The sequence below is a fragment of the Orycteropus afer genome, unplaced genomic scaffold (genome assembly GCF_000298275.1).
Source record: "Orycteropus afer afer isolate SDZICR_OR568_19922 unplaced genomic scaffold, OryAfe1.0 scaffold00159, whole genome shotgun sequence".
NCBI classification, from domain to species: domain Eukaryota; kingdom Metazoa; phylum Chordata; class Mammalia; order Tubulidentata; family Orycteropodidae; genus Orycteropus; species Orycteropus afer.
The window spans coordinates 6,880,314-6,898,313 of NW_006921746.1; the positions used below are offsets into that span (position 1 = coordinate 6,880,314).

The 18,000-nt window shown below is 41.5% G+C and overlaps 1 protein-coding gene across 1 annotated transcript in view; it reads left to right on the plus strand.

The window, feature by feature from the left end:
• UNC5C (unc-5 netrin receptor C) overlaps positions 1-18,000 on the plus strand; it is a 585,103-nt gene that overhangs the window by 537,590 nt on the left and 29,513 nt on the right. The window contains exon 13 of the mRNA XM_007946393.1: positions 2,868-3,101. Coding sequence (XP_007944584.1) covers positions 2,868-3,101 — 234 coding nt within the window. The remainder of the gene's footprint in view (positions 1-2,867; positions 3,102-18,000) is intronic.

Consider the following 18,000-nt stretch of genomic DNA (forward strand, 5'->3'; position numbering starts at 1 on the left):
GTATCACCCCCACCTGGGTACCTGTGGCTGACTGTTCCTCTGTCTGGCTTCTTGGCTTTTAATCCCCTTTCTCCTGCTCTTCTGGCCTGCTGCTTTGGGTGTCCCTGAGTTGTCCCTGGGGCTGACTGCTCCTCTTTTCGGGTTCTTGGCTTTTATCCCCTTTCTCCTGCTCTCAGGTCCTGCTGCTTTGGGCGGGCCTGAGTTTCCTCTCCTCACCTAATCCCTTCGGCTGATTGCTCCTCTCTCTGGCTTCCTGGCTTTTAATCCCCTTTCTCCTGCTCTTCCCGCCTGCTACTTTGGGTGTCCCTGGGTTGTCTCTCCTCACCTGTAACCCTGGGGCTGAATAACTCAAAGTATTGATGTCAGACTGGAGAGAAGTTTAAGTGATGTCCTTGACAAAGACTGTCCTTGCCCTATTCTTGTGTTACATTGTTCTCGATGTAATGTAGCATTATTATTCTTAGGTGCTATCAAGTCAATTCTGACTCCTAGCAACCCTGTGTACAACACATCAAAACACCACACCATCCTCACAATCTTCACTTAGCACTTAAAGTTAATTAAGTAAAAAAGGATTTGTTACGTTTACCATGAAGATTTTATACCTTATACCTAAAAATAAAATTAAAATGCTAGTATTTTTTCTTTATTATCCCTTGAATGAATAGTATAAGGTCATTATACTTTGAAATCAATTCAACAGCAATGGGTCTGGTTTGGTTTGGTATTATTTAAATGGGAAATTGCCAAGTTGAAAACTGCATTTTGGATTATTCCTAGGAAAGCATATTTCACGAATATGTTCATTAAAAAAATAAATAAATAATTCTGAAAACTAAGCATATTTTTATGTAATCATTACAAAAGAATAGTCATTCTACATCATAGTATCCTTTATGATTACATATGGTGTTTTAATTTTAAGAAATAAATTTTTACAAAAATATACATGAAGATTCAAATCTCTAATATTTTGGGAAACATAGAGTTAGAAGAACAACAGATTAGCTGGGATTAGCTGCCAACTTCCTTTTTGGACATGTTCTGCCTTTAGTATATGACATTGCTCTTTGCCAGATGTCCTGAAGTCCAGAATTACATGTGAGGGATGCACTTCACCTTGAGTTAGACCAGACTTAACCAGATCTACCTTTTTGCACTCTAAATGTCAGATTTGGAAAAAAATCCAGAAGTCTTCATCTCATGTGATTCTAAATTGTTTGAGGATTCTCTTTGTGATGTTGTATCCATTTCTGGATTTGACTAACAATAACAACAGCAATAACAACAACACAACAATGATAATAATAAAGTAAGAGAAAAGAGGACAGTCTTTACTAAACATACTTGTGAGTGACAGAGAAATGGGACATCTGTATTCATGATCACAATTTCTTGAAGGCTTTCTGCAACATCCGCTTACAAGTTTATATCTGAAGCATTGACTTTCTTCTGCTGGTTTTCTAACAAAGCAGCTTTTTTTTCCAGATGTTCGTTGGGGCTGAAATAAATCGGATGGCACTGGGCTACTTTTTCTTTTATTTTCTTTTTCAGTTTGAACTTATCTTCAGGTACAAATTTGGTTGAAGAAATTATTTCACTGATGCTGTTAAAACACAGCTCTTATTATAGCCTCAGATTATGTTACAAGGTTTCACTAATAACCACCTGAGGTGGCTACAACTTTCATATCTTTGTCCAGCTCTGGGGATTGAATTTATTATGAAACATTCATTTAACAAACGGTTATTGGACTCTCACTATCCTACCAGGCCTGTGCTAAGCCCTGGGATTCAGTGGGAAGCAAAGCAAACATAGTGTCTGACCCTGAAGAGGTTAAATTGCCTAAAGCAGAAGGTAAATCATGCCCACATATGTGTTACATTTCTCCGGCATGAAATTTTCTCTCTAATTTGAATTCCTGAAAATTTGGAAGATTTCTCATAAAAATCTGAACTTCCAGCTTCTCTTGAAAAATTCAAGGAATCAGGAATTAGGGGGGAAAAAAATCAAGGAAAATGATTAGGAAAAGCACTATATTGCTTTGGAAAGTTATCAGCAGGTGAATTTTGGAATAACAGGTTGTAAAATGGTATTTAATAATTTCTTAATTTTTCTGTTTAAATATTTAAGTTTTTAAGGGGAAAACTACTATGCTATGATAACACTTTAGTAAAACAGCACTTTTAAATAAGAAATTTAGAGACTAAAACCTTAAGTTCTCAGAAACAGATGATAAACTCAGATATAACGAAGTTTAAGGGATTATTTAGGAACTTTTTAAAAACAACTTTGGGCAGATTCCAGTAATTTAGATTCTCAGAAGACCAAAAATTGTCAGTATAAAGTAAATTCAAAGAAATAAAGGGGAATAAAGATTAAGAAAAGAAATAGAAACCAAACTAGTGACCATCGAGTCAATTCCAATTCATGGCTACCCCATGTGTGTTAGGATAGAACTGTGCTCTATAGAGTTTCCAAGGCTGATTTTTTGGCACTAGATCCCCTGGCCTTTCAAATGAGGTAGCTCTGGGTGACGTCCAGCCTCCAACTTTTCAACTGGTACATTAACCATTTGTATCACCCAGGTGCTCCAGAAAGGAGATAGGAGTATGATAAGGCCTGGTAAAGAAAGCGAAAAGAACAGGAAAAAGAATCATCAAAATGCAGGAGAAGAGATCCTACTCTATTCCCTGGAAATAAGGCAAAAGTAAAATGTACAGTTTACATTTCTATTTAATTTGCTCAGTCCCACACAAACGTCCATCAGAGCCCCAGCTCCTGAGGCTCCCCGCATGCACCATCCACAGGGCCGGCACATGTCTTGCCAGCTGAGCTACCGTAAATCCTTCCCTTTTGACCCTCAGGATGTGGTGGTGGTCGGAGAGGAAAACTTCACTACCCCCTGCTACATTCAGCTGGACTCGGAAGCCTGTCACATCCTCACTGAGAACCTCAGTACATACGCTCTGGTCGGGCAGTCTACCACCAAAGCGGCAGCGAAGCGCCTGAAGCTCGCCATCTTTGGGCCGCTCTGCTGCTCCTCTCTGGAGTACACTGTTCGAGTCTACTGTTTGGATGACACCCAGGATGCCCTGAAGGTAAGTGGTTGTCATTTGATCTACCGTCTTCACCTTCACCTTGAAGCAAAAGTTTGGGTAGGGACACATAGGAGAGACTTGTACACATGCATCCAGGCATGTGAACCCATGTATTTGGCCCCACAAGCTGAAGCTGTTTAAAAAAATTAGACATTTCTCTGAGGCCATGCTTATGTACGAGCTGTTTTCTTTATGCTGGTTCCTCCCAAGGGCTACTTTTGTTTACCTTCCTTGATTTCTCTTAATGAAAAATTTAGAAGTGGAAGGATTTGGCAAGGAGACTGGTGGATGGTAAATAATCTGCTTCCATGTTTATCTCAGCTGCATTCTTCCTGTAAAAGGAATTGGCATAATTGCTCAAGCTGTATGTTCCTCTTGTGAGCTACTTCATTTATATGCTTTCCCATTCTTTTTATGAGGGCTGTGAGAGAGAGAGCTTGCATTTGACAACAGGCTGATGCTTTGCAGAATAAACGAGCTTAATTCCTGGTGCTATCATTGCCATTCATTTTATACCATTTGAAGCTTTAAGGGATAGAGTAAGTGCCTTTGAAGAACTTATGATCTAGAAGGAGGAATAAAAGAAGTATGCCAGAGATTGTGATGCAAGTCAGAGTGCGATAAATGACAGAGATGTGATGCAGAGTTCTATGGGAGTTCATGAGAAAGAGACACCTTATTATTTTGAAGAACTCTGAAAAGGAGTTAACATTTGAGATTGGCCTTAAAAGAAAGTAATTTTTTGACCAGCAATAATGGGGAAAAGAAGCACAATATTCCTGCGTGCTTGAACAATTTCTCTCAGAAAGATCAGCACGAGGCGGGTCCCCGTGAGGCGGAGGTTAAAGATGTCCCAAATGTCCAAACTACCATGCCACTCCATCATTTCAGACATTAACTCCTCCTCCTCCTCCCAGTAATTTCCCCAGTCTTAGGGTTCTGTATTTCGCTGTAACTCCTCACAGAACTCACAGACACCCAAGAGTTTGTCTCACGTAGTAGTGGTGGAGGCTGGCAGGCTGGCAAGTCCCGGGTCCGTGAGTAGGTCTGGCAGATCCTCCCAACTCTCCAGGTTTGATGAACCTCGATCAGCAGATCAGGTGACGGCTGCTGTCCCAAATCCAGGGGTGAGATGAGGGTAATCCAAGACACAAAGCCGGAGCAAGAGGAGAATCTTCCCAGGAGATTCATAGGTATACCCTCAGAGAAGCTAAGGAATTATACCCTCCAGCAGGTCAGGACTCAAGATACATTCTACCTGTGTTGCCCCAACAGAATTAACCTAAATCTCATCACAGAGTCAATTGCCAGTCATTATAGGGAATGACTACTACCAGCTGCCCAGCCAAGTTGATACCTGACCTTAACTATGACACCACCCCAAACAGGCATGGATAATGGGATTTACAAAACATCACAGAATGGAGGGCAATAGCTAGAAGGGCCACATCAAGCAATCCACTGCACTAAGTGAAGGGAATAGCATGAGAAAACACAGACAGGAACAGTGAATAGAGTCTATGCAGGTATGTGGGAGCTCTGGTGGCATAGTGCCTAAGGCATTTGACTGCTAACCAGAAGGCTGGCAGTTCAAACCCACCAGGCTCTCCTCAGAAGGAAGATTGGGCAATCTACTTCCATGGTGATACCACCTCAGAAACCTGAGGAAGAGTCGCTATGAGTCAGATCCAACATGATGGCAGTGCATTTTTTTGTTTGTTTGTTTTATGCAGGCATATTATTTCCATTAAGGTAGAATGAAAGGCAGGATTTTATCATGATAGATTTTGACTGACGGAGTGAGGAATTGAGATTGAGTTTGTTGAGTTAATGAGAGTCAATGGAGCAATTTAAACAGGAGAGAGACATGATTGGAGATATACTTGAGAAATATTAATCTGGCTTCATTGTAATGAAAAGTTCAAGTTAAGAGAGAATGTGGGGTTCAACTAGTATAATGATAAAGGAATAAGAACAAAGAATCAATATGAGAGAAATAGAAGAAAGGATCTGAGGCAATTAACATTACCCTTCACAAGACGTAGTGACTGACACTGAGTTTGTGGAGCAGAAGATTAAGTAACAGTAGCAAACTGCTGAGGGGGGTAGGTAGCTTTGGGGTATGGATGGATGCAGTGCCTTCACTTTTGGAATTGGCCAACCTGACAAAGATGCCCAAGAGAAGTTTAGGAATTTGGGTGTGGCTCTCCAAACAGCGAGTAGATACTGAGCTGGAGATTTGGGAATGAGCCATATAATATGATCAGGGAGACTATCAAGGGAGACTACTTCTTGCTGTTGTTATGTTATGTTAAGTGCCATTGAGTCGTTTCCAACTCATAGTGACCCCACGTACAGCAGAATGAAACACTGACTGATCCCGCACCAGCTCCATGATCCCTGCTATACTTGAGCCCATCATCACAGCCACCATGCCAATCCATCTCATTGAAGGCCTCCCCCTTTTGTCGACCCTCCACCCTACCAAGAATGACATCTTTCTCCAGGGAATGCTCCCTTCTGACAACATGACCAAAATAGGTGATACAAAGTCTGGCCATTCTCGCTTCCAAGGAGCAATTTGGGTGCACTTCGGGTGCACTTCTTCCAGGACAGATCTGTTAGTTCTTTTAGCAGTCCATGGTACTTTAGCATTCTTTGCCAGCACCACAACTCAAGAGCATCAACTCTTCTTCAGTCTTCCTTATTCATTGTCCAGATCTCACATGCATATGAGGCATGTTGCTGTTGAGTTGATTCTAATTTATTGCAACACTGTAGGACAGAGTAGAACTGCCCTATGCAGTTTCCAAGGCTGTAAACTTTACAGAAGCAGACTGCCACATCTTTCTCACATGGAGCAGGTGGTGCGTTCAAAACACCAACCTTTCAGTTGTCAGCTCAACACTTAACTGCTCTTCCACCAGAGCTCCTCCAGAGAAGACTAAAGAGAGGAAATTATAATAAAAATTATAAACATTGTCTTAGGCTAGGTACTCTAGAGAAGTAAAACAAGTAAAGCTTAGACAGAGAGAGAGAGAAATTTATATCAGGGACATGGCTCACACAGGTGTAGAGGTTGGCAAGTCCCAAGTTTGTGGGTCAAAAGTAAAGCTGGAGGCTCTTTCTGACTTACGCAGATACACGGGTTAACAAAGCCAAGATTGGCAACCAGTATAAGCAGCTGACTTCAGTGGATGATGAATCAAGAGTGGCAGGTGAAATAGTAAATTGTTGGTTCATAGGCTCCTAAGACTATGGTCCCAAGATTAGCAGGCAGCATGGCAGGCCACTGGTTCAATTTCAAAAACCGGATGATGACAAGCTAGATGTCGGATCTAGATCCATCGGAAAGTCCAATGTAGTGGAAGCAGAACATGTTTCTGGAGGAAATTCCTTTTCAATTGATTGGCTGCTCACAGTATATCCCACCATGGAGATGACTACCTTACATCAGATCTCATCATGGGAACAACCACACCACAGCTGCTTAAACCACTCAAAATCACGGTCAAGCCAAATTGACACACAACCTTAACTATTGCAACATCATTAAGACCTTTTTATGTGCTGGGCAGTGGAGCTCTGGTGACATTGTGGGTAAGGCATTTGGTTGCTAACAAGAAGGTTGACATTTCAAACTCATCAGCTACTCTGTGGGAGAAAGATGAAGCAATCTGCTTCTGTAAAGATTTTCAGCCTTGGAAACATAATGGGGGTCGCTATGAGTGGGAATCAACTCGATGGCAGTGGGTTTGGTTTTTTGGTTTATGTGCTAGGCAGTATTCTAAATATTTCATATTAACCCATTGAATCTTCACAACAATCCTATAGGATACTATTATCTCCAATTTATGTACGGGAAATCCAAGTTACAGAAGTTAAACGTAAGTTGCTCAAGAGTACATACTTCACACCCAGGGAGCCTGGCTGTGGTCTGGTTCTCTATCCCTAAATACTATGTTGCCTCCAGTGCCACACCTTACAGCATAGCATCCGAGGGGAGCCCTATCATTTCAGTGGAGGAGGAAAGATACCCAGCAAAGGAGCTAAAGAAGACTAAGCACCCAGATGGTCAGAACCCAGAACAAGTGTCTGTGGGGGAAAAAAAAAAAAATGCATTGAGGAACCCAAGGGGAACTCTGGTGGCATAGTGCCTAAGGCATTAGGGCATTAGACTGCTAACCAGAAGGCTGGTGGTTCAAACTCATCAGCCACTCCTCGGAAAGAAGGTGGGGCAATCTACTTCCAAAGAGATACTACCTCGGAAACCCAAGGAGGGGTCGTTATGAGTCAGATCCGACTCGATGGCAGTGATAGCAGACAGCAAGGGGAAGAAACGGTTTCTAAAAGTCAGCATATTTCCTTTTGGAGCTTCTATCCAGAATGTAGTTCTGAGTCATGAATCCTGAGTGCTGCACGTTGGATCTCCTTGACTCAGGCTCCAGGGGAATGGACTATAGGGGTAGAAGAGAAACAAGGAGACAAGCTAGGAACCTACTCTAATCATCCCTTCCTTGTGGTAGATTACACCAGGATGGTAGCAGCCCTGAGTATGTTTTGATGGTTGAGCTTGCAGAATTTTCTGAAGTTTAATAAATGATGCGAACACACATGTCTAGTGTAAAGCTTAAGGATATTTCTTTTATGTTCCTTCCCTGTGAATGAGATACTTCTAAGGCACTATCTAAAGCTTTCAATTCTTTTTAGGAAAACCGTATGTGCAGGGGCAAATCTATTTAGCAGTTTCAAGAAAAATCATTTCAAAAATCATACATTCAAAGACCTGCCTCATGTTGTAATGTTTGACAAGTTCACTTTATATTTACACCTCTACTTCTTATACTTAAACACTCTACCTCTCACAGATACACCAAACTCATACAAAGTATGTTATGAAATAATTTTGATAGCTTTAATTGGTGAAAAAGAAATGCAAACTGTGAAACACTGAGAAAGACTGATAGACAGGTCTCAAGTAGGGAAAACTACCCAAAATTAGTTTGTATCACGGTCAATGTTTTCCAAATAGACATTTATAAATTCTCTGCATCTGGGGATCCAGCACTTACCCTAATACACAGATGAATTTTGGATTAGGCTTTCTTGCACCTCATGACCTTTCAATAATGCAGAAATACCGAAATTCTAGTTATAGGTAAATGGCCTATCTAATATACTGAAGAGACAATTAGTTCAGTTATGTCAACATTGCCTCACACCCACACTTCAATTGGAACCTTGAGGCTGATTAACTCAAAAAGGCCCTTCATTGCTATACCCTGCCTTCTTGGCAATCTGCCTGCTAATGTTCTCTGCCAATTTTTGTCCCATCTCCCTGCATCTCTAAGCACTGACACCCATAAATACTATCTTTTGCATCACCCTTCCCAAATATCCCCTCCTTCTGCAGACTCCTACCTACCGCTTGTCTCATACTATTCCTCAATCTGTAGTTCTATATCTTAGTACACATAGGGATCATTTGGGGAGTTTTAAAAAAGACTCATGCCAGGGTCCCTCCCAAGAGGTTCATAGTTAATTGGCCTGCATACTGGGCTCGTTTAATGCTCCCTATCTTACTCTGTTGTGTGGTCAGTGTTAAGAACTACTATCCTAAACATTTTCACAAATCTGTTTGAAATGTTAATTCTATGAAGAGCAAACTATCCTACTTCCTCAAATTATTCCCTCTCCCTTTCCTTCACCTGCTCACATTAAATGCCACTGGATTTTTCAGGTACTATAACATCCCTCACAATCTCTGCTATGAAGACCCCAACTAACCACATGGCCAAGAGGAAATTCCGTATACATCTCATCCCCAGTGGCTACTCCAAGGGCTACATTTATTTTATAGACAGGATCTTTATTTTATTGCTCATTACCCATTTCAGTCCTTAACATAGACCTCTACATCTTCCTGTGCTTGCCTCATGGTCTTTGCAACCACTTTCCTTCTACCATCCTCTCAAATCAAATTCAATGCCACCATTTAAATCACAGTTCTGTTGCTCAAACTATTCTAGACCCTTCACATCCACCTTACATTATCTATCCTGCAAGGTAGGAATGTAGACATGTCCTAGATTTCATCTCTATTTGCAACTGCACTACTACCAAGATTTTCACCTGTGAAACTCCACCTTTCTGATCACAATCATCTTTCCTTCCATCTCTCTCCCACAAGGTGCCCAGAAGCTACCATTTGTTTGTAAGGAAGGCTTTCTTCAATCTCCCCTAGTCTCTTGGTCCACAACCCTCACCTACTCTTACCAATGTCTATAAGGAATCTGCTTCCACCCTGAAATCTCTTATCATCTCAAGTTGCTGCACATTTTTATAATTTCCATAGGTAAGGATAACCTCCACTGAACAAGTCCTCCACTTCTACTTCCAGGCTTTTGAGTTGCTATTAAAAATCATACATTTCTGATTAGGTGTTTTATACTCTTGAGATAACTGATTTAAATAAATTATGTCTCCATTGCTTCTCCATGACCTTATTATTTATTTTTTCTTGACTCATCAGACTTCACACAGCAGCTTTTACAAGTCTCTTCCACTCTCCTCCAGGCCTTAGTTATATCACAGCTGTCTTAGTGTTAGGCTGGGTTCACTAGAGAAGCAAAACCAGTAAAGCTTATATATACATATTGAGAAAGAGGGATTTATCTTAGGAAAATGGCTCGCACACTTATAGAACCTGGCAAGTCCCAAGTTCTTGGATCAAATGTCAAGCTGGAGGCTTTTCCCAACTCATGCAGCTGCAGGGGCTGACGAGCTCAATGTTGGCAGGCAGTATACCAGTTGCTGACTCCAATGAATGATGAATCCAAGATCTCCAGGCTGAATGGTGGATTGTTTGCTCACAGACAGTTGTAGGCAGCACAACAGACTCTCGATCCACAGAAGAAGAGAATCTCTTTTCCCAAGATGTCCAAAAATATACTGGAAGCAGGCCACACCCCTAGAGAAACTCCCTTTCAATGGATTGGCTGCTCAAAATATATACATCTGATCCCATCATGGGAATAACCCACATCACAATTGCTTAAACCACACAGAATTGTGGTCCAGCCAAGTTGACACCCACAGTAATAACCCAACTCATTGTACCATTCAATGGAAGATTCTTCAGCTGCCATTCTTTATACCTCAAAACTTCCTACTTCCAATGCTTCTCATTTACTTTGGACTCTGGTGAAAAAAGAAATCTACTTCCTTGTAACTCCCCTACTACCTTCATCTCCAGCATATCAAAGATGCCCTAAAGAGGGTCTCTCAGGACTTGATATTTTTTTTGGACCTGATATTTATACTAGTACAATATGGAAGTCCCATGGAGCATTCATTCTCAGAAATCAAAGCTACCCAAGAGAGCAATTAGAAAAAAATATGGCCTAATTTCTGTAGCTAAACTTACCAAAATCTTAATAACCACTTTGTATTATTATGTGGTTATTTTGTCCATGTGGATGGAAAAATGGAGACCTTTCCATCAGTCAATCTCAAACAATTCTCATGAATTCTTTCACCTCCTCACACACTTCTTTGAGTATGTCAGCCTTTATGACAATTTCCCTGAGTTTTGTGAAGCCCGGGGGCAAAAATGGTCACCTGAAACTTAAAAGTTGCATTTAGCAATTTGGAAGCATTGATGTAGAATTTGAGAGCCAGTAGTGACTGCTAGAGTAAAACTCAAGGCTGATGGGAGATAGTGGAATTCTTTTATATGCACTTCAGGAAGATTTTGTTTTGTTTCTTTTTTCTGTGTATGTGCTCAAAGGACCAGTGGGAACACCACTCAAGTTGAATTCACATAAAGAGGTAAAGATGCTGAGAATTACGCAAATAATTTGAAGCAAATTGGTGCTCAAATAGAGAGGTCAAGCCTATTGAAAAGATTGAGTTAGGTGTATCAGAGCTTTTCTCTCTCCCTCTCCTTCAAATGATTAATTTAAGAATATTGGTGTTTCCCTTTCATTATTTAATAAGACTTAAATATTAGAGTAAATAGACCAGTAATTAATGGGGAACAGGGTTATTTAGGGTAAGTTTAAAGACACCTCTTCTGGTTACCTAGTGCCACTCTGACAAGAATATATACCACAAATGGGATGGCTTGAACAAACAGGAGTTTATTCTCTCACAGTTTGGAGGCTTTAAGTCCAAGTTCAAAGTGCCGGGCTCCAGGGCTGTGTGAAAGCCCCTCAGCCTTGGCCTTCAGCTCTGCCTCTTGCTCCCGGCCCACTGAATCTAGAGGCATCTCTTCACTCAGGCAGCTGCTGGCTGCTGAGGCTTACAAGCCCAAGGTCGACAAATAAAATGGCAAAGTCCCAATGTTACCACACCACATGACAGGCCATTAACTCAAGTCCGTGTAAATCCCAAGTTCAGCAGAGCATGGCAAGCTGCTGAACAATGACACAGCTACATGCAGGATACGTGCCATAGCTAGAGACCATTCCCAAAGCTTCAGCTTATATACAGGAAGTAGACCACATACCCAAAGACAGCTGCTCAACTGCTCACAGTAGATTCTACCATGGAGTTGATTAGCAGTCCCATCATAAGGAATACTACATCCAGCTGCCCAGCCACTCAACCAGGCCTAGCTAAGTTGACACAAAAACATAACCACCATAACACCCAAGGAGAAACATACTTCTTTGGGGAAATAAATTGTTTCTGCCCCATTACCCAAATGGTTAAATTTCGAAGATTCTCTTTTCATAGTAAAATGATTTATGCTATACCCCAAAACTCTGAAACTAAAAGAGGAGATAATTGCATACAATATGGGCATTGTATAATGTTTACTGAATTTCTGACAAATGTATATATTATATAAACCAAATAATGAGTATTCAGATAATCTGGTTATATTTATGTAGCCATTTGGCATGGAGAAGAAAATGGGTTAGATAAAATCTAGTTGAGAATTGTGTGATATTCATTTTCCTGGATCATAGTTGTAGACATTCATAGTAAGCTAATTGGGAGGTGAATTTCAGGTTTTGTGACTGGCTAATTTGTCAGCCATTTGGAGATAGAGATCCTTTGGTACATGTAAATTTGCCCCATCTTTGTCCTTTTCTCTTGCTTCTCTCATATATCTGGGAAATGGTCTGCCATCTTTAGTTTTGAGGGAAAAAGAAAAGAAGACTGTTTGGGTTACCTGGTGTCACTCTGACAAGAATATACCACAAATGGGACGGCTTAATCAAACAGGAGTTTATTCTCTTACAACTTGGAGGCTTTAAGTCAGAGTTCAAAGTGCCAGGTTCTAGGGGCTGAGTGAAAGCTCCTCAGCCTTGGGCTTCAGCTCTGCCTCTAGCTCCTGACCCACTGAAGGCAGAGGCTTTTCATCACTCAGACAGCTGCTGGCTGCTGAGGCTGCCAAGCCTAAGGTTGACTAGTAAAAAGGCACAGTCCCGATATTACCAAATCATCACAGGCCATTAATTCAGGTACATTGTAAGTCCCAAGGTCAGCAGAGCATGGCAGGCTGCTGAACAACAACATGGCTACATGCAGGGTCCAAGCATGTCATAGGCTAGAGACCATTCCCAAGGCCTCTCCTTATATTCAGGAAGCAGACCACATCTCAAAGGCAGTTACTCAGCTGTTTGTGGTAGATCCCACCATGGAATTGATTGCCAATCTCATCACGGGGAATAACTACCACCAGTTGCCCAGCCACTCAACCAGACCCAGCCAAGTTGACACACAAACATAACTTCTACAAAGACAAAATAGAAACTGTGGTAGGCAGCTTGTTAAAGGAAGGTGGTGGTTTTATTTTCATCCTACCAACTGCTGCCTTCCTCATGAGTGCCCTTCTACTGCTCCCTCCATGTTACTGAACCTGGACCATGTAAGGCTTTCTTCTTCTTAGCCTGTGGTTGATACTTTTCAGAATCCTGGTCTGTAGGATTAAATTAACATATTCATACATCCATTACATAAATTAGATAAAAAAGAGTGAATTTTAATAGTTATTAATGAGTTTTTCTCTGCTAAGGTGTATGGAGGGAAGTGTGGTATAGGAGGAACACTCAATTTATGCTGTGAATATTGGTTTTGTCACACAATTCCTAAGTCTTGGTCATTTAATCTGACTTTTTTGGACAGTGAATTAGTCTGTATTGGGGACCCTTTGAAGATACAATGAGATCAAAGTTATTAAATCTCCAGCACAAAACAGGCACTTGATCAGATAATATTAATCATCCCTAGCATAGTGCTTAAGGCACTTGACTGTTAACCAGAAGGCTGGTGGTTCAAACCCACCAGCCACTCCTCAGAAGGAAGGTTGGGCAATCTACTTCCTTAGTGATATGCCTCAGAAACCCAAGGAGGGGTCGCTATGAGTCGGGTCTGACTCAACGGTACATAACAACAACAACAGCAGGTAGACGTTTATATTACAGTGGCATTTGAAAGACAATGTCACACAAATATATTAAGTCAAATTGTGATCTAATTGTAGGGTGAGTTCTAGGTTTTGTGACTGACTAATTTGTCAGCCATTTGGAGATAGGGATCCTTTAACATACTGTTGTCGAGTTGATTCCAACTCATAGTGACCCTTCCTTGGGTTTGTGAGGTGGTGTCTCTACAGAGGTAGATTGCCCAGTCTTCCTTCTGAGGAGTGGCTGGTGGATTTGAACCACAGGCCTTCTGGTTAGCAGTCAAATGCCTTAAGCACTATGCTACCAGAGGCCCCTTTTGGTACCTGTAAATTTGCCCCATCTTTGTCATCTTCTCATGAGGTTTGGTCTTGGTCCTATCATACATCTAGGGAATGACCTTCCATGTTTATTTTTTTGAGAGAGAAATAAAAGAAGACAGAATAGAAATTGTGGTAGGCAGAATTTTGGTCTCCCCTACCCCCAAAAGTACCATGGGCTGCCAGAAGAATGAACAAATCTGTCCTGGAAAAGTGCAGGACGTTGGAATGCTTCTTGGAAGCAAGAATGGCCAGACTTCATCTCAGCTACTTTGGTCATGTTGTTAAAAGGAACCGTTCCCTGGAGAAGGATATGATGCTTAGAAAAGAAGAGGGTCAATGGAAAAAAAGGAAGGTCCTCGACAAGATGGATTGACACAGTGGCTGCAATGATGGGCCCAGGTATAGCAAGAATTGTGAGGCTGGCACAGGACTGGGCTGTGTTTCTTTCTGTTGTACATAGGGTCACTATGAGTCAGAGTCAACCTGATGGCACCTAACAACAACAACAACAACAACAATCCCCCCCAAAAAAGAATAAATGTCTAGACCATAATCTCTGGAACCTGTGGACATTTTACCTTACATGACAAAACTGAATTTGCACATGTGATTAAGGACCTTGACATGGGGAGATTGCCCTGGATTATCTGGGTAGAATCAGTGTAATTGCATGAGTCCTAAACTTGGAGAACTTTCCCCAGCTGTGATCAGAAGGGAATATGAACATAGAGGAAGACTCAGAGATATGTGCTATTTCTGGCTTTGAAGATGGAGGAAGGGGACCAGTGAAAGTCTATAGGTGCTAGAAAAGGCAAAGAAGTGAAATGTCCCATGAAGCCTCTAGAAAAGAAGGCAGCCCAGCCAACACCTTGATTTTAACTCAGTGAGAGCCATATCAAACTTCTGACAGAAGTTACAGAGCTCAAAGATAATTTGTCTTATTTTAAGTTATTACATTTCTGGTAATTACTTATGAGAGCAACAGAAAATACTAAAACAGAAGTCGGAAAATAAGAATATTAAAGGGTGAAAAGTAATAGAAGATGACTTCAAAAGTCCTAGAACAACATAAAAGTCCTATTTCTAATACATATATGTGAAGATAATGTTTTCTTTAGAACTCTCTTTAGGATTGCTGTGAGTCAGAATCAGCTCAAAGGTAACTGGTTTTGAGTTTATGCTCAGAAGTAGATAGGTGACATGGCCACTTCCCTGAATGCTATCATTTGGCATTTTACTTTAAAAATATCACAAAACACCCTGACTCAGCAGCATGGAAGTGGCAGCTCAGACCAGGAATCCATGGTGGCAGCAGCTGTAGAAGCAGCAGGCAGAATCCTAGAAACTAAGTGACTTGATGGGGACATGTTTACAAATGGTCACCAGAGTCCAACCTTGTTATTATTAGAGATGAAGCAAGGCAGACAAACTCAGGAGGAGAGCAAAGCCCCCCACTGTGAGCATAAGAAGGGACAGTAGCCAATGTGAAGAGGGCATCACTGGTAGTCAGATGTTCCTGACTGCCGGGCTTTACAGCCTGAGGCCTGGAGGCCACAGGCAGAGACAGCACATGTGGAGCGGAGAGTAGCTGTGCTGAAAACCTGGCAGCAAGCAGGAGAGAAGTTTGGCCACTTTCCTGGCCTCTGCTTTTGTGAAGTGCAGGCCTACAGCTGTGACAGCTACAGTGTCGAAAGCTACTGCAGCAAAGAGAAATTTCTCATCCTAAACGACAAAGGCAGTTTAGAACACAGGATTAAAGAAAGAATAAGAGCAAGGCAGGCTCTGTAAAATCTGATGGGAGATATTTTCTTTTCATTTCAAACTCCAGTCAGCACAATCAAGGAAGCATGATTTTGGGGGGGTTTAAGACTGCTAACCAGAAGGCTAGAGGTTCAAACCTACCAGCCACTCCTCGGAAGGAAGACTGGGCAATCTACTTCCGTAATGATACTGCCTCGGCAACCCAAAGAGGGGTCGCCATGAGTCGGGGCTGACTCGATGGCACATAACAACAACAACAACAAGACAGATAGCATGCTGAATGCTTGCCAGTTTTGTTCTTAGTGCCTTTGGGAGCTGTGTGGGTGCCAGTTACAGAAGGGTGGGGAAGGCAGAAACAGACTTCAAGGAGTACAATTCAGCCTTCAGTGGTCACTCCAGTGCCATGGACAGTACAGTGACTTTATCTCCTTGGAGTGGAAAAGCCAAGCCAAACAGAAAACTTCTAAAGTACAGGATAGAGTGGGAGTAAAAATATGGAACAAAATTCAAAAACACAAAAATGACCAGAATACCTGGTCAGACAGAGACTGATAGAACCCTCAAGTGTATGGTTCCAAGTTATCCTTCGGGCCTGGAACAGGACTTCTTCCATGGATTAGCTCTCAGCCAAACCATAGAAAGCCTACAAGTAGAATACCTACCCCAGGGAGATGCACCCACCTACTCTGGGAAGATGAACCACTTAGATCAATCAATTGTGAGGCATAAGAAGGGTGGCATCTGCATAGAGGGAAAGCTGGACAGACAGGAATTCAAAGATAAGAAGGGCACAAGGAAGGAGTGGTCAAAGGGAGGAGATCGGAGGAGAGCTTTTTGTTGTTGACATTGTAACCTGCCATGACACCAAATAAGCATAACTGTTGAGAGTAAAACAAATCTGCTTTGTAAATTTGCACCCAAATCACAATAATTTTTTTTAAAAAACACGCTAAAAAAATAAAATAAAGATTACAATGTAATCCCCTATGGAAAACATCAAGCTCAATTGGCATAACATACTACACAAAAACGTTCCACATCCTATTTTGGTGAGTAGCAACTGGGATCTTAAAAGCTTATAAGCACCCATCTACATGGGTTTCTCCTTGTCCAGAGCAAAAAAGAATGAAGAAAACCAAAGACACCTGGAAACAATTAGTCCAAGTGACTGGTACACCACGCAATCATCAGCCTATGGACTATGAGACCAGAAGAAATGGATGGCCCATCTACCACTGTCAACCACTCAGAGGGGGATCTCTGTAGGAAATCCTGGACAGAGTGGGAGAATAATGTGGAACAAAACTCAAAATCATTTTTAAAAAAGGGGGGGACCAGGTTTGCTGGTCTGATAGAGCCTGATGGAACCCCTGAGACTATGGCCCCTAGCTGCCCTTCAGTTCCGGACTTGAACTCATTCCTGTGGCTTCCCACCAAACAAAAGACAGGTATATGAGCTGAACATTTACATTAGGTAGATACACTCCTTGGAGACATCAAGCATAGGAGAATAGAAGGGCTGTGTATACACAGGGAGACAGCTAGGGGGGTGGGGTCAGGAGTGCATGGGAGGGAAGGAAACAGGGAAGTGGTAACTATGGAGAGGAAGTGGGAGGGGAGCTGTTGGTTTGTGGGAAATTGCAGTCAATGTCATAAGACAAAGTGTATGTGAGCTGCTGTATGGAAAGTGAATTTGCTCTATAAACTTTCACCCAAATCACAATAAAAATTTTCAAAAAAAAAGAAACAAAAGCCCTATAGAACAGTTCTACTCTGTCACTTATGGAAGAATCACCATGGGTTGAAGCCAACTCAATGGTAGCCTAATGGAAAAGAAAAAAAACTTGAGGAATATAAGTCTGGCTGCTATCTCATTAACTGCCTATTGTTTTCTCAGTTCCTGTTTAGTAAGTAATCTCAGTAGTTTCCACAGAATAGCTTCCTCTACCTGTTCATGTTCCTGATCTCAGGTTTCTTGGTAGTAACAAATCAGTCAATTCACGGTTCTCTGTTTCAGTCAAGGATAAAATGTACCCAGACAAATAACATTTAGAGACAATACCAAGAACCAAGCAAAACAAAATGAAACAAAGCCTTGATTTAACCTCTCTCTGACCTTCTCTCCCAGAAGAAATTTTAGTAGATTATAAGACACTTATAACCATTGAGATATTTCAACTAACAGATGCAGCACTGGAGGTACTTACTCTTTTATGACAAGAAATTTGGAAGACAGCTACCTGGCCAACTGACTGGAAGAGATCCACATTTCTGCCCATTCCAAAGAAAGGTGACCCAACAAAATCTGGAAATTATCAAACAATATCATTCATATCACACACAAGTAAAAAAGAATACTGAAAATGTCATGGACTGTCAGAAGAACAACAAATCTGTCCT